Source organism: Pseudochaenichthys georgianus, chromosome 11 (assembly GCF_902827115.2).
Source record: "Pseudochaenichthys georgianus chromosome 11, fPseGeo1.2, whole genome shotgun sequence".
NCBI classification, from domain to species: Eukaryota; Metazoa; Chordata; class Actinopteri; order Perciformes; family Channichthyidae; genus Pseudochaenichthys; species Pseudochaenichthys georgianus.
This window is the reverse complement of record NC_047513.1, coordinates 8,152,587-8,177,006: the sequence shown is the minus strand read 5'-3', so window position 1 is coordinate 8,177,006 and position 24,420 is coordinate 8,152,587. Positions and strand designations below refer to the sequence as shown.

Sequence of the window (24,420 nt, the reverse complement as noted above, 5' to 3'; positions counted from 1 at the left end):
AAAGGGTCTTAAAAAAGGTCTTACATTTGACTTCAGGATTCCAGCATATTAATTAATGTTATTAATGTTAATGTGATAGACAGATTTTCTGTATGAAAGGTGTGTTTTATTAATTACATTAAAGTGTAGTATGACTAGATAATGTGTATAGTTCTGCAGCTATTATTTTAATAATCAATTTGTCTTTTGGTTTCTGTGAGGAAAAAAACAGAAATACCTTTTTCACATCACTAAATAGAAATGTTATTGCATCATTTGCACTGCTCTAAAAGTGTTCAGTCCTTTTTTTTAATGAACATAAGTCAAAAGAAAATGTGAACTTATTTTATTAATTCAAAAACAATTATACATATTCTCTTTATATAGACTTTAGAGCTGCAACAATAGTACTGTTGTCCTTTAATGTCTTGTTTACTGTCATAATTAGCATGTTCTGCAATTCAAACCCATCAATGAGAAGACTGCTGTTAAGAAACCAAAAAAGTTGTAGCTTTCCCAAGTTGGGTAAAGGTTTCTGCTATTGAGTGCAAAGGCCAATCATACAATTTGGACACAAACATTTAAAAAGCTAAAGTTTTGATTTGGAATCAATGGATTGGATTGAAAACACACAAGCCACTGATACTAAATCAGAATTCAAACACTAGTATTACATATATGTTAAATTAGATTTATCTTGCTTTGTAATCCAACTTGTTTACAGAAATATTTACTGCTGGAAGAGTGCATGTCTGGAAAGAAATAATCCACCATGTACATTTTGATACAAATTTGACTCATAACTTTCCATGTGGAACCTTTTCCACTCTCATAGACACCCACAGGTCTTAACCACCATGTTGCGGTGTTTTTTGAGGATGACGTTGTTGTTGTCGTCGTAGAAGAGGACGGAGATGGGGCTGAGCTTGGTGGGGGCGCAGCACGCTTTAGGAACCTCGTCCGGCTTCAGCAGGTGGACCTGCAGCAGAGAGGACACAGGTATTTAACCAAAGCTCTGATCCTTAAATGTATCATAGGTAAAATAACTAATGACTGATATGTTTTATTCAGTTTTGTGGCGACGTATTTTTTGGTCAGGATTAACACTATATAACAATCTTGGTCTAGAAAGTCACCCTTAACTAAAGCTGTCAAATGAATGCTTCTCAGTGTCAATTTTGTTTTGATGTACAGTCCTTTTTTAAATATGAATTATCCCCAACACTCGGCACAACATTTTATAACAATTCAAGAAAACAGCATTAAAGGGTATTACGTCTAGAGCATACGAACAAATGTTTACTTCTCATAGTATTGTAGTATGAAGTAATTAATGATACACTTTCAAGTCGATGTGTGTGTTGGCTGTACTGACCACTTGCTGGATGAGCGCGTGGTTGGTGGCGTTCATGCAGGAGCCCAGAGGGTAAAAGCACTCTCCGTCACAGTAGTAGGCTGAGTATCCAGTGGGGGCCAAGACCCAGTCCTGAGCAGAACCACAAGAGTCTAGTTACAGGCAGGGACATCACCACAACTATCTAGTGAACTATCACCACTATATAATATGATTCAATCAAGGAAGAATCAGAATGGCAACTATCAATAAGACATGGATAAGTATTTTCGACATACTATACTATGTTGTTTTTTCCGATATGGTATTTTCTACAAACTATACTTATTTTTAAAATTATATTGTCCACATATTATATTATGTGGTTTTTAGTGATATTTTTAATAAACTATACTACCTTTTTAAATTATATTTTCGACATACATATGTTGTTTTTTCAGATTTTTTTCAACATACTATGTCGTTTTTATAATAATAATAATACATGAGACTTATATAGCGCTTGGCAGCAGCAGAGCAGAGGGGGCGGGTGGGAGTGTGTCTGTGGAGGAGGTCAGTCAGGTAGGATGGGGCCAGGTTATGGAGGGCTTTGTACGTCATCAGGAGGATCTTGTCCTGAATTCTCTGGGGGATGGGGAGCCAGTGGAGCTTGATGAGGGTGATGTGTTTATGATATTTTATATGTCGTTTTTTTCTGAAATGTTCAATAAACTATACTATGTCAACTTTTATGATATTTTCGACATACTATGTCGTTTTTCTTTCTGGTATTTACAACATTCCATACTACGATGTTTTAGGATGTTTATGCTAACATAGCATTTCAATTACTTGTACTCTGTGCGATGACAATAAAGTTGAATTTAAGGTTGTTTTTGATAAATGTTCGATTATGTAAATTTTTCAGATATTTTTTATGGTATTTTCGACATACTATACCACGTTGGTTTTTTCAAAAATAATGACACACACTATACTTTTGTTTTTTAATTTTCTATATATTATACTGCATTTTTATGTCTCATTATTTGAACACTGTGGAATGACAGTAAGGTTACCGTTGGTTTTTCAGAAATGTTTAACACGACAAGTTAATTCTAATCTTATTTTGTCTATTATCCTTTTCAGCAAACCATACAATGAGGTTTTTTTCCCAATGTTTTCAACATACTATGATGATATTTGTTACATGATGTTCTATGTAGTTTGTTCTGAAGTGAGTCTTTTTTATGATAATTTCGAATTACTATAATGTGTATGTTATATGTTCTTATATGTTCTTATGTGTATGTTATATGTTATATGTTCTTATGATATATATATTATATAATCTTATGATTTTTTCCAAGTTATACTATCCTCCAGAGACCCACCCATTCATTTGTGTCCTCTGTGGAGCACATTGCGGTTTGGTCCATTACTTTGAGGTTATACAGCATTAAGTCCAATTGTACTCCACAGAGGACATCCTGGGCTTTTCAAACTTATGACATTTGTGGGGGTGTGGCTTTGAAAAAGATAATTTCATTGTATTTCAAAATGGCGTCCATCAACACAAGCACTATTTATAGAAAGATAAATGATACGTTTGTAATGTTGTAATTACCAGTGTTGTGAGTTCAATATTTTAATTAATTATAGTAAGGGAACATCTTAAGAGTTAGTGTAGTGACTTTCAGAGGAGTGTAATAATGATTTGACCTAAAACTAAATGTTGTTATGAGTGTCCTCTGAGGAGGACATGGGGATTTGCTAACTTTTTATTTCCCCCATTTTACACAACACAAATGGAGTCCACTATGGGCCAAAACTAACACGTAGGTTTCTGTAGGGTTCATGGCAGACGGATGCAGTGGGAACACCACATCAAGTGTCAGATGTATCTCTGCATTTCAAAAAAGGATGGAGTACTACAAATGAGGGCTCAGTATTTGTTGCATTGAGTTGTTGTGCTCTAATGTTGTCTAAATGTACTTGTATGTTAATTTTGTTTGTATACTATGCTTCGCATAACTAACACCCGATGTCCTCTACAAAGGACACACAATAAAACAAAAATAAATTTTTTTTTTTTTTGATTTTGCTAGTCATTATGTTAATACCACCCTAAAGACTTGTGTGATGTAAAAAAAAAAGGAAATTTGAAAGCTTTTCTTTCTGGGTCTCAGAAGATATATATATCTGCTTTTTTGTTATTTCAATATACTGTTGGCTTTTCATAGATTTTTCGATTTCTTAAACGTTGTCACTTATTTGAATATTTTCAAAATGCTTTGCTTAGTATTTATATATATAATCGTTTTTCTTCTCTTCAAAAGCAGCATGAAAATTGACCTAAAAAGTTGAACGCAAATATAAATGAAGACTCAAAACTGAAATGCAGAGCTGACCTTCCATCCCAGGTCGCTGAAGCTGACGTAGAGTTCATGTTTTTTACAGGGCTGAGCTCCGGTGTTAACAGGGCTCCGATCTGAACAGAGAAGAAAAAAACATTTAGTTACATCAAAGTAAGTAATTTGATTTAATAAAAGTGAAGGGGTTCAATATAGGACTTTATATTTTGAGTCAACTTTTCTTTTGTAATGTTAAGGTTTAAAGTTAATAAACCACTAATTATACATCATGTGTCACCATGGTTTTGTTTGTACAAAGCTTTGGCAATAGTGTATGTCATTATGGTCATGCCAATAAAGCTATTTGAATTGAATTGAATTAAAAATGATATTACCCCAAATTGAAATCTGCATAATGTAATAGATGTATAGATTTGACAAACTGTTTTCCTTTGAAGAACCCATCTCCACATGACAGAGGATTTCCATATCGTGAAACTTCAAATATCCCAATAGATACAATACATCTCTTTGTAAAATTCCCAATCCTTGTAAAATGCAAATATCTGGTGATATTTGGCCTGATCAACTCAGATTGAAGTTCTCCTGATTCAGTTGTACATGTTTGAGTTTTAGACGTTTCCAGTGAAACAAGATTGAATGGTCTAAAAATGTTTATTTTTAAAATATTATGGAATGGAATAATATTCCATGAGGTGCTACCGTTGCCTAGCAACCGGGACACGGAACAGTCTTTTGCTTTTGTACTTTCATCAGATGATGACATCATAGCAATGTGATGACAGCATTTTGGAATGCCTTTGGGTTCAAAGCCATTTCCAAATGATGTCATCACAGCATTCTCAAAAGTTTGCAAATAGGACCCACATTCAGATTCCACATCGCTTTCGGTAGTTTTAACACACCAGCGCATACCAAACATTTACAGAACACTTCTAAGATTATCTGCGATAATATTCAGGAACAATACCATGGATAGACAAGGAACACCACAGACAATGGACACACTGGAGGTTAGGGTGGATAATGTTCGTCCCCAGGTGGAGAACTTTTATAAAAGCATAACTAAAGAACAGTTGCAGTTGTTAGATATCGGCACCCCGGATAACGCAACTAAAGTTTTGTTGGCAGAACTTATTTTAAGCATTGTAACATCTGTGACTTCACACTTGTTGAAGGGTATTGTGAACACAAATTTTGTTGTGACGGAGGAGAGTATTGTGTTAAGTATGGGCACCACACTCACTCAGAGTGTTGCCGACGTCTTGGGCTTGAAGGAAGGAGTGCAGAGTTTTAGCTCGGAGCGCTTGAAAATCTTGATCAGTAAAGAGGTTGCAAGAAGTCTCGACTCTTCCCTCACCACTTTGCACTCTGAACAGTTTGCAATAAGCCAGCATGTCACTCAACCTAACAGACTTAATACTATGGTTGGTCATGCCACCAAAATGTTAAAGGAATTTGCCGCCAAGACGAGATTGTTGTACTCTCGACCAAAAGAACACTTGTTGCTGGCAGAATCAAAACATGACGGAGATATGAGGCGGGCAAGCAACAGTGCAAGGACTGAGACCCCAGAGAAAAGCTCATCCCCTGGCAGCTCTGACTCTGCAAAGAGTAAAACTGTCCAGGACATAATCAACAAGGAGGTGAAAGAGATCATTGGACCTCTTCTGACTCCTGTGTCTGATACTGACTCTGGGGTTATGCAGTCTCAAAGCTCTCAGGAGAGTTCAGTTCTTGCAGACAATATTGCAATGGCAATAGCTGAAGGACTGGAGGGTTTCGAGGAGATGGCAGCAACCCCAACATCAGAAAGAACAGATAAGCGCAAACTTTCTTTGGAAGATATAGAGCGCAAGATAAGGAACTTTTTTACGAAACACTTTGCAAAAGCATGGATACTTCGCATTTTTGCACAACTGAAGGCTACATTTCAGAAGGGCTCCAAAGCTGACAGCAGGTCCTCAGTGCAGTCACTTATGGATGATGTAGATCGTCTGCTTCAGCCAAGGGATGGGAACAAAACACAGGTTGGAGATCAGATTAGTGTGTTCCAGGGTCTTAACACTATTCCCAGTGCTGGAGTCCTTGTGTTCACAAAGGAGCTGACTGATATCCTCCTCTCATACCTCCTCAAACATGAATTGCCTGATGTTTTCCCAAGACAAATTAAAAAGCAGGCACCTCGCACATCAATGGCTCCTCAGCCCTCAACCCACACTGACACATTAGTGGCACATGCGGAGATGCGCATTGAGGTGCAAAACAAAGTGTGGGATTTCATGGTACTCATGAAGTGGTGGCGGAAAACTCAGGTTGGTGGCCACAGTGATAGAGTACAAAGTGCCCTTAAGGAAAGCCAGTCACTGGTACGAACATCGGTGAGAGTAGTTGAAACGTCCAAGGAAACAAAAGCGGCCATCAAAATAACCTTGCAGAGGCTGGTTTCGCGGATTTTATGAAAGCTAAAGTGGACTGCGCCCTTGAAAACGTTAATGACATCGTTAGTCGTCTGTTTGAGAAAACAATGGCCGATATCGAGTGGGTTGATTTTGGTACCAAACCTCGGGCCTTGAAAGATCTTGACAAGGCCATTTTCCGGGACCTATGTAAGGTGTACGGCTGCGCGGAAATGGTGCTTAGCTCTTTGTACTTAGAGGATCCTGCACTGGAGAAACACATTGCCGGCATCGCCACATATCGGCTGACGACAACACCAAGACAGGGTAGCCGAATCTGCAGATTCTTCTCCTCAGAGGGCTGAACCATCTCAGATGTCTGCAGCAAAGGGTCTTGTATTATTTAAGTGAAAGGGTTTTTGGAGGTTTACACCGGGTACTCCGGGTTCCCTGTGTTCAATTAATGAAACAAAAACAACAGCAATCCCGTTTTCACTTAGTTTGTTTTCTGACTATGTTTTTCTATATATGTATGTTGGGTTTTCTCCAGAATTTTCCGGTTTTCCCGTGTTCAATTAATTTAAACATCTGATTAATTAAACAAAAAAAAATGTCTTATATTGTATTCACCTTGAAGGAAGAAAAATGCCTTTATACTTAAAGATAAGAAACTTATTTAAGATGTTGTTTGCCATCAAGGCCTGCCTTACAGGTTCAGGTTTCGTCCACAGGACTCGAAAGTGAGGGTTCGATTCCCTGTCCTGAGCCTTTTCTTAGTTTGTGTTCTGACTATAGTAATATGTTGGGGTTTCTCCGGTTTTCCCGCGTTCAATTAATTTAAACATCTCATTAATTAAACAAAAAAAATTGCTTTCGTCTTCAAGGAAAAGGGATATTGAATAAATGAACCCTTTAAATGTCTTTTTTGAGGTGTTTCAACCAAACACTTAAATACATAATCAAAAATAAAATGCAACTAAATAACTTAAAAGCATGCTGTCTAGTATTTCTTACACACTCTTTAACATCAGCTTACACAGCCTGTAATTATAGCGAGGACACATAATGTAATTATACATACGTGAACACAAGTATCACTTTTCAACTGTGCTCATTCAGAGGTGTGTGTGTGTGTGTGTGTGTGTGTGTGTGTGTGTGTGTGTGTGTGTGTGTGTGTGTGTGTGTGTGTGTGTGTGTGTGTGTGTGTGTGTGTGTGTGTGTGTGTGTGTGTGTGTGTGTGTGTGTGTGTGTGTGTGTGTGCAGTGTACGTACATGTTCATATACAGGTTTCAACATGTATTTTAATGGTTTTATTACAGATTTTAGAAGTGAATTTATAATCTGATATTTAAAGAAATAAACATCCATTTATATATGAGTTACATGTGTCTGTGTCCATTTCAACGTGTCTTTTTATGAGTCTGTTTTAAGGTTTTCTAAGTGTTACTGTATTTTTTTATAGGAAGAAAAGAACATGTTTTGTGTGTAAGTGTGTGTAGTAACAAGAACTCAGATATAATTTGCATTCCAGTTTGGTTCTCACAGCGGACAAGTCCTCCCTTGTGACTGAGTGTGTTTTTGTGAAGCTAAGAGTCCCTCTGCAAGACATTAACGTGTCTCGGGGGGCAATACCCGGGCCTGGGGGTCTCTTCTGGGATCATGGGATCAGAAAAGGACTCCGAGTCGCCTCACTCCTCGTTGAGCGGCATCCCTAACCCTAAGTGCCGTGCGGCTGGCAAACGCCACGGCCGCATCTCCTTCCACAGCCTCTTCCACAGCAAACGGGGTGCCAGGGGTCCCAAAGGAGCAGCAGCCACCCCTTTATCCCATCTACACCAACATCACCACACACAACAACCGCTTCTCCCTTCTGCCTTGAGCTCAGCACCCCCTGCAGCCTCTGCTACTCCCACAACGACCACCGCCACCACGACCCCCCAGGACGCTGCCTCCGGCACGCCCTCAGAGCCACTCTCCTCCAGCCAGCCATCCCTGGATGGAGCCCCTTCCTCTGGGGATGCCAGCCTCCTGGAGTGCCCCCTGTGCCTGGCTGGTTCCCTTTGTTGGTAGTGATTATCATTTTTTTTAAATAATTATATATTTTTTTAACAATTACGATGTTTCCTTTATTATATGGCAATGCTTTTCACAGCTTCATCTCATTTTATTTTATGTTAATAAAAAAGACATTCAGGAACATTCAACATGCTGTAAAGCTAGCTTTCTTTCCTGAAATTGAAATCAAAATAGTTTATCCTCACTGAGGGAATGGATTTGGAACTAGCCTTTTAGATTAAGAGATATTGGTATTGGGTTCATCTTTTGAGAATCATTAAGCGTGACTATGATAATTTTTAAAGCAGAAACAACCAATGAACTAGTAGAAACTTGAGTTCATAGCATGAATACACATGTTCTCTGGATTCAACACAGGGCCCTGCTACAGCCTCACTCAGTGTGGCTAACCAGTAGCATACAGTTGCTAATGTTAGCATCAAACTTAATTAAATCACATTATTGAGTGAAAGGTGGGGTAGGTAATTCACTTCAGAAACACTTTTTGTTATATTCCATGGAATGCTCTTAACCTCTTAAGCCCGAGGGTCCCCCCAGTGGACCCCTCCCACCGTTTTTTTTAAAAGACTATGTCTCAGGGCTTCTTAACATTTATGAAACTATTAATGTTCCATACCCTTTTAACGGTAAGAAACTCAGCTAACTGACAATGTGAACCATTTTTAGATAAAAGAAACACAAGAGTAATACCAAGCCTTTGAATTAGCATGGAGCGAAAAAATGCTAACTAATGCTAACGGACTTTTGCACAGCACTCACGGTAGAAATGCCTTATTACTATCTTAACTGCACAAACAAGATATCCGATTAAAGCTGAGACTCCACAGATTCCACACATGTAATGTCATCACTGTACGACCCCGAATTCCTAGAGCTATCAGCCAGAAAAGAGAAAGTAAACAACATCTGGTTTCAAAAATATTACAATAATTACGTTTTACCTTTTTTGATTTGTGATCAAAAGTGGTGTTCAACGGAATAAAAACGCCGCTCAAGGTTAATCCAATGTCTTTGTGTCATGTAGACATTTTTACTGATAATCCATCATCATATTTATGGCAATATAGGCCTACTGGGTATAAAGTTTTGCCGTCCAGGCTTGTACTTTCAGATATGCTTCGTTTGCTTCTCTATTACGTCCGCAATGGTAATGTTTATGTGGATTTGGGAACTGCCCATCGATTCTATTGGATGTAATGGATTAAGAAAAAGGTGTAAATCACCCAAATCGACCAATGGGTTCCAGAGATATGGTCCTGCGTAAAGTATAAAGAATGCCAGCCAGCGTTAGTACATTACGCAGCAGACTTTACTTATTGTTTACTACGGAAGGAAGCAGGAATTGCAGGACCCAGAGCGCACGGAGCACAGAGCGGACAGCAGATAACGGAATTGCAGTTTTATTGCTTATAGATTATCAGAACATTTCAAAGGGGACACAGCCCCATTGGATATTAACCTATGGATTAACTACATCATCATTTTTATCGTTTTAATGCCATTGAAGACCAGTTTAGACCAGACAAAGAGGAAGGTAAGACATGTTAGCCTAGCGCATGTTAGTACCGAGCGCACTTGTTTTGATGTACGTTTTTGTTGATAACGTCGCAAGTTTGTATCTTTCAGTGTTGAGGTGGGCACCGTTAGATTCTGTGTCTTTACGATCATAAACAATGTGTTGGATGTAGAGCTAGGATAAGTAATAAGGGAGCTAGGAGTGATTTTCGGTGCAGTAATAGGTTAGCATTTTTCGCTCTGGGCTAATTCAGAGGCTCACTCATTGTGTGTTTTTTTTGAAAAAATAAATGAAAAAGATCAGTTAAATGAGTTTTTTCCCGTTATATGGATATAAAATATTCATAGTTTATTAAATATTAAGGTTCCTTAGACGTTGTTTCCTGCAAATGACGCGATTTTGGGTCCGTGGGGCCTAAGAGGATAACAGAGTATGTTTTGTTTTTTGTTTTTTTCACAACAGTTGTATTTGGATGGAATGAATACCTATAGTGATAATTCAAAGTAATAAAATGATTTTTACAGTGAAAAAGTTCAAATGGAACTGATGGTTCCCAAATTACCCAGAGGTGAGTCTGCCTGGACTTTATTTTTCTAAACCTCTAAAAAGGTCAAATTTCACTTGTTTTGCATCAATCTTGATACAGGGTACTTATTATATGTTATAGTTTGGATTCCTAAAGCTTTTAGTCTACTAACCCATCGTTCAAGGGTGGTTTTCACTATAAGTAATGTTTTTTATTTAGGCGGACATTAGAATTTACATGTTTTTACTGTGTTCCATCTGAATTTACTTTAAAATAAAAACATCTATATAGATTCTGACACTTCTACATCCAACTCACAGATGTAACCTTGCTTTGAGAGAAAAGATTATTAATTTACCCCTTTTAGAAGTGAAGATATAGTCTTCGTTGTGTTAGTGGCATTTTCGAGCCTGAAACCTGAAAAACAGGCTCAGGGCTTAAGAGGTTAACATCCCGATAGCAATGAATACATGAAATGCTTTGACACTAAATATATACAAACATTTAATCTGTGGAAGCCGTGGCGCTGTAAAAAGCACGACCGATTGGTCTGAGCCGGCCCGGCTAAAATAACTGGATGGCCTACCTGCCTGTCAGCCTTCCATCTGTGCACAAATTTATCTCGTTCCCTCATTGGTCATGTGCGCGTTCGTGTGTGTTGGAAATCTGAAGGGAGGGGCAGATTTTAATCTGCTGCGTACTTTCAAATTCTAGCGCACTCGAGCTGGTTTCTCCATTACCCTACCTTTAAAGGTGGGGTAGGTACATTTGAGAAACCGGCTCGAGATCGCTAGAATTTGAAAATACACAACCGGAGAAAATCTGCCACTTCCTTATAGAGCCCCTCCTCCAACACACACGAAGGCGCACATGACCAATGAGGGCACGAGATAAGTTTGTGCCCCGATGGAAGGCTGACAGGCAGGTAGGCCATCCAATCCGTTTAGCCGGCCCGGATTGGTTGTACTTTTTACAGTACTACGGCTTCCACAAATGAAATTTTTTTATGGATTTTTTGTCAAAGCACTTCAGATATTCATTGCTATCGGGATGTTAAGAGCATTCCATGGAATATAACAAAAAGTGTATCTCGAGCCGGTTTCTGAAACTTACCTACCCCACCTTTAAAGCTAATGCAAATAAGAAATTGTAGTACATTTATTTTTAATCTTATTTTGGTCTGTTATTTTTTTATTTCTCATCAAAAAAATCTCAGCATTCAGTGGATTCCATTATGTACCTACCCCACCTTTAAATCAATACATGTATAACGTTTCTACTTTAGTTTAAACAATGTCTATCTCTATTTTCATTGTCTGCTGATTTGCTTCTGGACGCTCACTTTGAATGCTGGGAACTGGGAGGTCGTATTTGGGTTTCTTCCTGCGAGGATGCGGCTTGACAGCTCGTGGCGGGCGACACGGGACCTGATTCTCCCTGAAGAAGGTCACCATGAAGGGCTGCTTGGAGCGGGGGCCCCTGCGGCCCACCAACCCGATCCAGCCCGCAGACAGGGAGCGGTCTAGGAGAGGGCACAGGAATATGAATAAAGTTCAGTCTGTAGTAGTGGTAGGAGCTATTTAAATCAACCATTTAAAATCATCAGGGTGTAAATCCCCAGCTGAGTACGTCACATAGTGATGGGCTGATGAAGCCTCATGAAGTGACATCTGGTGGCTTGTAAAAATGACAGCAGCACTTAAAGATAGGCCAAATCTCAAACAGCTTAATCATTTGAATGGTTTTAGTCATGGTTTTTGGTCTTGCATTTTGAAATCTGTTATGGTTTTGATCTGAAGCGCCAAACATACATTCTTTTGGTAACACAAAAACTAAATGTACATTATTGGAAAAGGTAAAGCCCAGTCTCCACTCTGTGTTCCTGTGTTTTAACTTCATGGTTGATATTTATATAACATTTCATATGAGTCTCTATATAATGTTAAAGAAGATAAAAATTCAGATAATTATTATTTGATATTAAAAAGAAAGGTTCTCATACTAATGATGATGATTTTAAAAACATGTTGTACTATAAAGGTTTAACTCATTTGAAAGAAATGCACCGGCACTTTTTTGCTGTGATAAAAGCATCCGCTAAATCAAATTGACCTACTAATGTGCGGAATAGAGTTTAGCTGTAAAACTGACCAACTGAAATACTAGCTTAGGTTTATCAGTCTTCTCTGCTTTTGAGCTGTACTTGCTCATCTATTACTTTACACCACCTAAACTCATTTGAAACAAATGCACCGGCACTTTTTTGCTGTGATAAAAGCATCCGCTAAATCAAATTGACCTACTAATGTGCGGAATAGAGTTTAGCTGTAAAACTGACCAACTGAAATACTAGCTTAGGTTTATCAGTCTTCTCTGCTTTTGAGCTGTACTTGCTCATCTATTACTTTACACCACCTAAGCGAGGGTTGTAATATTTACTTTTGCACTCACCCTCCTCTGTCTCCACATACAGACGTATGCCCAGGTTGCTGCGCGGGTGGAGCAGCCAGTTGTTGGAGGCCGTGGTGACGTCGAAGGCCAGCCAGCCCTCCTGTCCTGCGGGCACCGACTGCATGTCCAGCAGCACCAGCTCCGGCTCTCTGAGAGATACATAATATCAATGATTTTTTAAAAAGCTGAAAGTGAAGGACATATTAGCCATTCCTCTTATAGATCTCCTATCTTGCTATTTTTCGGCATATATTATGGGTTTCAGATATATACAAATATATAAAAAACATGTCTATGATGTGTTTTGCTCAAAACACCAAACAGATCATGCATTTTAGACATCCCTCATATCCCTCTATTTCAGCCCTTTTGAGCAGCAGCCAGCCACACTGTGACGAGCTGTCTGCTCTGCTCAGATGCAGCTAAATGCTGAAGGATTATTTCTGAAACAGTATGGAGCTCAAATGCTTATTTTCTTGCGGGTTTACCACAAGGTGAGTTCCTTTCTTTATTTCCTGCTTTTTACACACTCTCTCCAGTACAAGTTAGCTCTGAGTGCTAGCGATGCTTGCTAATGTAAAAAGACCATATTACGCCCAAAACACCTCGCGCATTGTTTCTGATAGTGACGTTTCTGATAGGCCGTGGGTGTAAAGCCAGCCCACATTGCCGATATTACGTCATATCCGTTGTACCCTCGTTTTTAGAGATTTGGGTATGGAGGAAAAGAGAGAGGATTTTGTTTTCTGACACTTTATCAGTTCCCTGACACACCGGGGACACATATTTATGTATAAGAAAGACATCAAAAAATGCATTTTGCATGATAAGAGACCTTTAACTCCTAAAATCAGGCAATATTATTAATGATTAGAGTTTAATACTTAAAAATAATCTTAATATAAAGAGGAGTCCAGAACTTTTAAGAGTAGATCCTAGATTGCTACAGAAACAAAGGTAAGCATACACCTGTGCCATGGTGAAAGATGTATTCAGATCCTTAACTTAAGTACGATTACAACACTGTGAAAGTACACCTAGTCGTCAAAGGCATGGATTTAAAAGCTTACGAAGGTGCCGTCACAAAAATGAATTAAAGGCATCAAGAGAACATTCTCTCTATTTTTTATGCAGCAAAAAGTTCCCTGTCAGTGTTCACCTGTGTCTGTTGTCTCTCTGGATCTCGTAGACGGAGATGTGCAGGGTCCGGTTGGCCCTCTGGCCCATCGTCAGGGTCTTATAGATCCTAAACTCTGCTGCCGTCACCGTCTCCCCCTGAGGGAGGGGCGTCAGGTCGAAGCGAAACTCCTTCCAGTACGGACGAGGCTGCAGGAGGTCTCGCTCCTGCTCCACTGCAGAGGCAGAGACACATTATCGTACTTACTATGTATCAATAGGCATATATAGCAACTACTCTTAATGGGGTCCACATAACTAAACACTGCATCATAATGTAAAACACATTTGTATACAAAAATGTACAAAAACACTCAAGATAACATGTACCAACAGTTCACTTTATCTAGATTGGCCAGTATAACATGTTATACTGCTCAAAACAATAATAGTATGAACCCTCACCCTCAGTGTGTGGCTGATCAAATAAATGAAATAAAAATAAGAAAACATATTTATATGTGTTGTACTTTTTAAACATGTAGTGCTTAATTATTCAAAACAGACAGAGACCTGGTGAACAATGACATTCATACAAAGACTAATAGATTAATAATGTGGTCACTGGTCATTAAATAAAAAGTCAGACTGTCTTTAAAATCCACCCTACAAATACATCTATAAAAAAGCAGGGATAAATACAAGTCAGAAAGATCAGGTGGGAAGTTTTGTTGTTGATCAAATGTGTCAGAAGAGACACAAGAGGCGTGAGAGGAAACCGAAAGGGGAAAGTCTTAGTTTGAAACAGATGGAAGAGGACACTGGAGACAGAGAGTAACAGAGTGAAGGTGTGGAGGAGGTGACATCACCGGGAGATGAGTCAATGACACAGAGGAAGGATGAGTATTCCTCCATTACTTCAGAAAAACTGGCAATACAATGATTGAAAAGTACTTCAAAAGGGGTCGTAAATGATATACTTCAAAGCATACTGTGTACTGTGTCGTTCATTCTTAACCATCAAAACATTATGAGATCATTTAGTAAGTTCACTTAGATATCAGGAAACATTTAGTGGAGTAAAAACAACAATATTTATTTCAGAATTATTTTGAAGCATAAAATGGAAATACTTAAAAGAATAGTTACACATTTTGGGGAATACACATTCAGCTTTTTTATTTTTTGTGAGGAGATATCTAATATATTTAGTTAACATAGAGTGTAAGTTAAGTTTAGCGTGGGGATTTTGCCCCTGTTACCAATACAAATAAAGATATTGAATGAATGACTTAGAGTATTTCTACAGTGAAGTTTGGATACTTTACTGAAGTCACTTTTTGAAATGCTTCTTCTACCAGTCTTCCACTTCACTGAACCGTATGAAGGTGCAGTGTCTTTCATAAAGGCACCTCAACGGCTGCTGTTTGACAGATTAGAGAACGTGTGATGTTCAACTTCATGTGGCCTCTGTTAAAGAAAAATATGGAGATCCAGAAGAGTGCTGGCAAACGCACACCATCCTACACCCATTATAAATATGAAGCCATGCAGTGTGTGTGTCCTTGTGGAACCCCCCAGGGACACGAAAGGCTTCTATGGGCACTGGGGTTTGTACACACACACACACGCACATATACACACACACACACACACACACACACACACACACACACACACACACACACACACACACACACACACACACACACACACACACACACACACACACACACACACACTGAATGGTTAATAGAGATACTAAAGACAGGACATCCCTGATGGTTTGGGCGTGCTCATATCAGGACACACACACATACACACAGCAGTAATTAGAGACACTTAGTGCTCTGAACCACAGCAGCTGCTCAGCACACACACCACTAATTGCAGCCCTCTTGGTATTTTTAGAGTCGCTCCCTCCACAGCAGTATTTTCAACTCGCTTCGGACAGTTTCCTTTTTTTTTTTGCTCGGTGTGTGTCAGCGGGCCTTTAATTCTAACCAGCTGTGTCTTACCATTACATATGCGTAGGAACACACACACATGCCTGTTTGATTCAACTTACATGAACTACACACACTGATTACATTTCAGGCAGACAACTCACGTGTTTCTTTAACATGTTTATTAGAAGCAGCATATAGTTGAGTTTGGCGTCTAGGCTCGGGCCTCATCACTCCACAGATATACATAGCACGATGAGTGATGATTAAATAACTAACTCCCCGAGCCTACAGCTGGAAGCTGGGGTGGTGGTGGGGCAGCAAGCAAAGCATAGAGAGAGATCTGGCAGGTTAAATAGAGCGGCATATTAGGAGACTCTGTTTGGTTGGTTGTAGAAAGGCAAGGGGCGTTATGTATGAATGCAGCACAAGTGCTCGAGTTGACTGACTGAACTAGCTCGCAGGCTTCACCCCATTCGTGACAGAAAAATAAACTTTATAAAGCATATCTGCAGAATATCATTCAACAAGTGCAAAAGCTCTATGGAAAACTACAGTTGGGACCATCTGAGCAGTGGTGGAATGTTTCCAAGTTCTTTTAACTCAAGTAATGTGCTTTTACATTTTCAATTTATATCACTTTATACTTCTACATCTCCAGATTTGTGAGGTCAAATGTGCTTTCCAGTATACTTATGTGACAGCTTTAGCTAGATTGCAGATATAGTTATTAATAAAATACGTAAATCAACAAATATGTTAGTTAATATTTTTGAGTTCTTGCTACCCAGCAGTTTATGAAGTTATTGAAATAAGCTCCATCTTCACCAGATGAAACCCTCAGGTGATATTAACAGTTATGCATCAATGCTGATGTTATATATCAAATACATTTGAAATGGGCCTTTCTGAATCTTGAGTACCTTTACTGTTGATACTTAAAGTGACGCTTATGCTAAAATTGTAGGACTTGTAACAGAGCATTTTTTACATTAGAGTATTGCTACATTTACCTTAGTCAATTATCTGTATAACCACTGCATACAAGTCAGATAACAAACATATTTTCAATGACTATGAATGCAAGTTATATGCAAAGACACAATTAACCTTGTAGATGCATCTCATGTCCTCGAGTCTCTGTGATGTGTTCAGCCACACTTCTGTAGAACTGTACAAAGCTCCACCGTCTGAAGGGAAACCCTGGCGTGCGCTGTGGGCTTTTATTGAAGGCGTGAGTCACCTTTGTTTACAATATCGTTCAGTTAGGAGGATGAAATGCACTGCGAAGTGTTGACTGATTAATTTAAGGCCTGCATTTTCTTCTCCAAAACAGAAGAGGATTTCAGAAAAAGGAAACCCTTCATTTGATGCTCATTAGAGACACCGAGCACAGAGATGTTTCCCACGGCAACTGGGTGGAGATCACCATCCAATTCCTAAAGAGCTGGAGGAAGGAAGCCATTGAGACAAGGATGTTTAATTTTGTTATGCCATGACAGATAGGCATCAGTCGGGCTGCTGGGAGCTTTGGACGGAAACCAAAACAGTCCCAGGATCTGGGTGTTCAACATTATTTATAATATATTTAGGGAAGCATATATATCATTATATTCATGTATGTCTTATAGTAATGTTTCTGAGACAGCTTGTATATTATCATTTGACCACTCAACAGGATGAAAGATTAGCGATGCGTAGTTTGCCGCAGCAGCGAGGGTGGTGGAATGCTGGGTGGAAACGGAAACCTACCAATATAGTTCATCCCTACTGGCATTGGTTTTATCCTCTCTGTAGGGGTGAATGTTTGTGGGCATTTTCAAAGCGAGGAAACTGAAACGGTAGCAGATGACAGAGTCAGTGTCATCAAGTTCACAAGGTGTAATTTCATCCTCATAAAGTTGCCCTTTGGTAGCGGAACTGTGGAGTCAAACTGCTAATTCAATACTGATGATGTTTCTAGGAAGTAGTTTTCCATATTTAAACTACAGTTTTTGCTTGCTTGCCAAAAGCTACAATAGAAGATTGATACCACTCTCATGTATGTTGGAAAATATAAAGCTAGTAGCCATTTATCCTATAGTTTAGCATAAACATTAGAAACACGCGATGCCAGCTAGCCTCTCCTAAGGAAACTACATTTGCCTACCACCATTTCTAAAGCATAGTCATTTGCATGTTACATTTGGTTTATTTTATCTGTACCCAAACAGAAATGTAAAAACAACATGTGTGGTTTTACATAGGGTTATGTGTTTGTCTGTGGTTGGTCGCCTCCGGCCAAGTTATAGCAGGAAAATAGGTATAGCCACGCTCTTAAACTACAAGGTTCGGCGATTTTTGGATATATTCAACAAACAAAACAATAAATAAAAGAGCTTTCGAAATGCTGGCAGGTTGCTTATGTTAACCTTCAAACAGAGCTACAAACAGCTAGCTGCTTAACAGGATAAATGCTAAGCTAAACTAGTCGCTTGCTGGCTCCGTCCTCGCCTCTTTTATTTATTTACTTTAATGTTTCAGCTGGTCAAGGTGGAACTTATTTTTACAACTATATGTTATGCATTATACTAGTTGTTGTAGCATCCAATATTTTGCAACCCATGTATGTTTTTTCTGTAGAATCTTAACATCAAACTGAACTCATAACTCCAGCTGATAATGAAGTTTAATAAAAAAAAGTATAGTGTTTTTCCTGTGAAATGAAGTGAAGTAAAATCATAGAGTATGCTTAAAATTGAATTACAAGTACAACTCATGCTACGCATTACTTCAAATGGAATATAAAGTGCGATGTGAAGTTCGTTCAAAATAATTGCCGAGTATGATATCTGAGTTTACTAGACATACTCAATCCCCCCAAATGTGGGGCTCTTCAGTCAGACAGCAAGACTATGGAGTGATAGTGAGCGTCATTAAGGTACAGTAAAGAGGGAAAGGTTTGACAGCTCACTTATATATACTGAAGAAAATAAATATCCAACAATAAAATATTTGATGGTTTACATTTTCCTTGAAATATTCCTTGAATTATTTAAATTTGAAATAAATAATGTTGAGTAATTAACAGTTTTTTTTTAACTGTAGCTTGGACCGTAACGAAGTGATTGATGCAGTCGGCTGATTCATAGAAGATGTTTTGCTAAAGCTAACTTCAGTGTAAACAGTCCGCTGGTAACAGAATACTTGAACATCTGTTAGTAATAGAGGTGAGAGAAGTACTCAGATCTTGTACTTGAGTAAAAGTAGAAGTACCAGAGTGTTACCCTCATTACCTCTGCCCGCCCTACCACCTGTCCTCTGGACCCTATCCCCTCAAACCTCCTTCAGACTATCGCTCCTGATATTCTACCGTTTCTCACCCATTTCATCAACACTTCTCTAACTTCTGGTCACTTTCCAAACAGTCTCAAGGAGGCAAGAGTAAACCCTCTCCTAAAGAAACCCACTCTCGACCTGTCTGATGTTATAAACTACAGGCCTGTCTCTCTCCTCCCGTTCCTGTCTAAAACACTTGAACGCGCTATCTTTAAACAACTCTCCTGTTATCTCCATCAGAACAACCTTCTGGATCCGCACCAGTCTGGTTTCAAGGCAGGTCACTCCACAGAAACGGCCCTCCTTGCTGTCACTGAGGAACTGCACACTGCCAAAGCAGCATCCCTCTCCTCTGTCATCATCCTTTTGGACCTGTCAGCTGCATTCGACACGGTGAATCATCAGATCCTCCTTCGCACTCTCCAAGAACTTGGAGTTTCAGGCTCTGCACTTTCCCTCATCACCTCATACCTCAAAGACCGCACCGGAGGTCGGAGAGGGTCCGAGTCTGACCCTTGTCAATTAACTACAGGGGTCCCTCAGGGCTCTGTCCTTGGTCCCCTCTTCTTCTCCTTGTACACAAACTCGCTCGGATCTGTCATTAGCCCGCATGGTTTCCCATACCACTGCTACGCTGACGACACCCAATTAATTCTGTCCTTTCCCCGCTCAGAGACCAAGGTCATCGCACGCATCTCTGCTTGTCTAGCTGACATCGCTCAGTGGATGTCCGCTCATCATCTCAAGCTCAACCTTGACAAGACTGAACTGCTTTTCCTTCCGGGAAAATATTGTCTCACTCTTGACCTAACTATCAACATCGGCACCTCTGTTGTTTCCCCGACTCAGACTGCAAGGAATCTGGGTGTGATCCTAGATAACAACCTGTCCTTCACTGCAAACATCGCTGCTACAACCCGCTGCTGCAGATACACGCTTTACAACATCAGGAGGATGCGTCCCCAGCTGACCCAGAAATCGACGCAGGTTCTGGTCCAGGCTCTTGTCACCTCACGCCTAGACTACTGCAACTCCCTCCTGGCTGGTCTACCTGCATGCGCCATCGGACCTCTGCAGCTCATCCAGAATGCAGCTGCTCGCCTGGTCTTCAACCTTCCTAAATGTTCCCACACCACGCCGCTCCTCCGCTCCCTCCACTGGCTTCCGGTAACTGCTAGAATCCACTTCAAGACACTGGTACTTGCGTACCATGCTGCGAATGGATCTGGCCCTTCCTACATCCAGGACATGGTTAAACCGTACACCCCAGCACGTGCACTCCGCTCTGCATCAGCCAAACGGCTCGCTGCACCCTCGCTGCGAGGGGGACCCAAGTTCCCATCAGCAAAAACACGTGGGTTTGCTATCCTGGCTCCAAAATGGTGGAATGAGCTCCCCATTGACATCAGATAGCTTACACACCTTCCGGCGCAGACTGAAAACTCATCTCTTTCGACTCCACCTCGAGCGATAGAATTAATAACAAAGCACTTATATACTAATAAAGGACTGGCTTATCTAAAGCCAGTTGAGTAGCACTTGAAATGTTTTAGCTCTATGAAGCTTGATGTACTTATATGATTCTGTTTTCTTCAACTTTGTATCTTGTTGGTCGAATGCACTTACTGTATTGTAAGTCGCTTTGGATAAAAGCGTCAGCTAAATGCAATGTAATGTAATGTAGAGATACTCTGTTACAAGAACACGTCCTGCATTTAAAAGGTTACTCAAGTAAAAGTACCAAAAGTAAAAGTACTCATTATGCAGATTGGTCCATTTCAGAATAATATATATGATATGTTTGATTATAATTATTTATGTATTAAAGTATTATCAAAGTTAGTTTTAATGACTTTGTATACTGCAGGGTAGCTTGTGCATACTCCAGGTGTAACTAAAGTCTGATATAACTCAAATCTGCAAAGTAAATAAAAGTACAAAATAAATGTAGTGGAGTAAAAGTACACGATTTACCTCTGAATTGTAGTGGAGTAGAAGTAGAATTAAATATAAATACTTAAGTAAAATACAAGTTCCTCAAAATGGTACTATTCAGTACTTGAGTTAATGTGCTTAGTGACTTTACACCACTGGTTAGTAGGCAGTAAGCAGTAGCCACATACAGATTAATATGCAGTACAAACTATGACATTTTTAAAGATTGCCCAGGAATGCCAACTGCCTCACTTCCTGAATGGCTCTTTCCCCAGGCATTACCTCCAGGTATGAGGTCACAGTTTACTCACCCAGGTTGACGAAGCTCATCACCGTGTCAGCCTCGCTTACCACCGTGCCCAGTGGGGGTTGGTGGGTGCTGAGGGTCGGCAGGACGGCGTGGCTGACCTGAACCAACCTCTCTGCCCCTCCAAACCTCCCCATGCCGGGTCCGTTCACAATAATTTCATTCCTTTCATCCTCCCCATCAGCAGACATGGCGTGGTACAGGTCGAGCATGAATAGTGGCGCGGAGGAGGGCGGTCGCAGCGGGGGGTGAGGTCTTGGTCGCCCTGGTAGACCTAAGATGGACAAGATCTCCTTCTGCATCTCCTTCTTCTCTCGGCCGCTGAGCCTTCTGAAGCTGGAGTGGACCAGGGCCTCAGCCTGCTGGCTCCACAGGGAGAGGCCGAGCAGGAGCAGCAGGGGCAGCAGCAGCAGGGTCCTGGGGTGGAGGAGAGGCTGATGGGGTCTGTAAAATAATCTGCTGCTGCTTCTGCTCAAGTGCTGCTGTTTCCTCTTGCTGCAAAGACAAGGGAAGCTGTGGGAGACGTCTGAGTCCATGGCTGTGGTGGCTGGCAAATCTAGATTTATAAAGTATAAATAATCCGCTTCTTTTTTACTTTATTCAGTTTATCTTCCCTTCAGTGTTTCCAGACTGACAGCAATAGTGTTTGTAACTCGCTTTAGTTTGTCCTCCTGTTCCAGACAGATGCTGATTTATGCCTGATGTGTTTAGAGGAGAGCTGGCTCTGGACAGGACGTGTTTACCGCCTTAAGCTCCCTCTGTTTATCTCTCCCTCCCCCCTTTTTGCCTTCCTCTCTCCCTCGGCTACCTTCTCTAATCTTGAAGAGAAAAAAATCTCCTCACCCTCTGATCCACTTCTCCCTCACCTTGCAGTCGTGCAACAGAAGAAACAGAGATAATGAGAGTGAGGGCATAATTACAAGGTTCCACAATGTGTTTTGAATACAGACAAACTATGCCCCTGTGGAAGATTGGTCTTAGCTTTGAAGTTGTAAACTTGGAGGATGGAAAGCAATTTCAGTGATGAGCAGGTGCCCCAGAGATTGGAGTGAAATCTGAGAGCTGTGTCATCAGATCTGCTTCCAACCCTCCATTGCCTCCCAAGGAAATAAAGTTCACACTTGCAGTTAGTCAACGATCAACTAGATACCTCATGGGAGTCATCATTCACTGCTGGAAGCTTTTATCCAGTCCTCCTTGGGTACTTCATCATCCATTCAAGACGACTCCCCACCCACACATCTCCAGATGTCTCTCTTAATCCAGTTTATAAAAAAGCTCCAGAAAATTGTTTCCTGATTTTAATCCTTGTCCACGGCCAGAGGTCTCTTGTAGCTCTTGTGCACACTCTCACAGCATCTGATCTGAGCAGCAGGGAGTGTGTCCTGTGTATGAGGCTCAGAGAGTGTTACAGTTGTTCATAACCAGGAGGGAGTTTCCTTCCTAGCCTCCGCCTCTCGGTCTTTTTCAAGTCTTTAAACCTACATCCCATCCTCACCCCTCCCAGTGGTCTCCCAGTGGTCTCCCAGTGAGACCTCATCTCTCTCCTTCTTACCTCCACCCATCTATCTTTTCATCTCCTCATGACTGCTTCCTTTCATAGCTACTCAAAGTGAAGTCTCAGGCGGCTTGGTGGGAAGTACGTCAAGTGGCCTGATGGCCCCGGTGAATAGCAGCAATTCTCTACGTACTAGCGAAAGAGATTCAAAGTGTATTTAATTTCAAGACTTAAAAGGAAGGCGAGAGGCGAAAGCTGGGAGGGAAACCACCCTGATCATGAACCACCCTGGTCATGAACAACTTTTACACATTTAAAATACACTCTCGCTGCTGCTGAGCTCTGCTCTAAATGCACCAGAGCAGCTAGAAGATACTACTTAACTCGAAGAAGTCCAAAATACAACTGAATGCATTCACAATAAGAACGTAATTAATTTACCAAATTAGTTGATAAAAAATACTTTGAAGTACCTTTTTTTTTTTTAAACTGCTTGGCTTTCCTATTTTGTGGGCCAATTCTCTTTCAAGAACTAAACCAGTAAATGCAGTGTTAATCGTCTTCATTCTTTGCAACATACCACTATACCACATCATTGTGTTTTAACAATTTACCTTAGCATACTGCAAGCTAATTTGAAGAAAGCTAATTAGCCTAAATGTATTCAAAACTTCAATTGCAGACGTGAAAATGTTATGGACAGTGTCTGTAAACGTTATTAGTAGTATCTAGTTTACTTTTTTAGGCTATAGGCTTGCCAGTTAAACACTCCATTTTTTGGGAACTGCTGAGTCGCTCACTAGTTTGCAGTAGCCTAATGCAAACACTCTCTGTGCATGAGGGTGTTGAAACCTGGTTGAAACCGAAATAACTTGCAGGGAGAATATGACTCAAATATAGTAGAGGCTCAGCCCTGTGCCAGCCCGTGTTTGTGTACTCTTTTCTTCAAAGCGGCTTGGTACTTGTGGTCACTTGAAAGGCATGAATAACACTGACCAAACCAAACTGACGCGGTCCATTTTGTCCTGGCCGAAAGGGCGAGTCCGAAATGCCAGGAATTAACGCTCTGCCCATTTCGTTTTTCTTTACTTTGTACATCTGCAACTTCAGTAAAGTTCCGTCTGATAATGGTGAAAGGAGTGCGAGAAGATGAAGGGGCGGAGGTGAAAGAACAGAGAGGGAGTGACAAAGAGTGAAGAGTGAAGGGGAGCTGAATGCCCTTGAAACCATATTAACCCAAGTGAAATTGAAAAATGACATTCCTTAGAGACAGAAGTGGTGGACCAGAGCGGGGACTGTCATCAGAGTTAAGTCTGGGATGACAGATGGACTGCAGGGAGGACGGGCGTAGATGGACTGAGAGTACAGAAAATGAGAGGAGTGAGTGTGTGTACACACAGCTGCAGAGACCTCATCATCTCCGGTAAAACCACCAAATAAACAGGACAAAGCTATTTTCAAATACTCCCTCTCTGTCTCACAGAGACACAGCTGCAGGGGAAATAGACATTAAAAAGGTCAATTTAATCAAATAACTTTCAACTATCACCACCATGTCCCCTGTGTGAAGATCCAATGGGATGTGTCCTAAACTGTTACAGGATAATGACCCAGAAATGTCCGTCTGTGGTCTGCCGTCACGCAT

General features: G+C 40.4%; 1 protein-coding gene across 2 annotated transcripts; it reads right to left on the bottom strand.

The window, feature by feature from the left end:
- Positions 1–308: 308 nt before the first annotated feature.
- bmp8a (bone morphogenetic protein 8a) lies at positions 309–22,613 on the bottom strand. 2 transcript variants are annotated; one of them, XM_034093790.2, is made up of 7 exons: positions 21,282–22,613; positions 13,815–14,007; positions 12,644–12,804; positions 11,547–11,726; positions 3,724–3,803; positions 1,355–1,465; positions 309–958 (listed from the first exon to the last, which is right to left on the bottom strand). In XM_034093790.2, exons 1-7 carry the CDS (start codon positions 21,811–21,813, stop codon positions 809–811), a joined length of 1,407 nt encoding a protein of 468 aa, XP_033949681.1. In that variant the 5' UTR covers positions 21,814–22,613; the 3' UTR covers positions 309–808. The 2 variants fall into 2 exon arrangements, with proteins under 2 accessions (XP_033949681.1, XP_033949682.1); XM_034093791.2 differs by having other exon boundaries at positions 12,656–12,804.
- Positions 22,614–24,420: the final 1,807 nt, after the last annotated feature.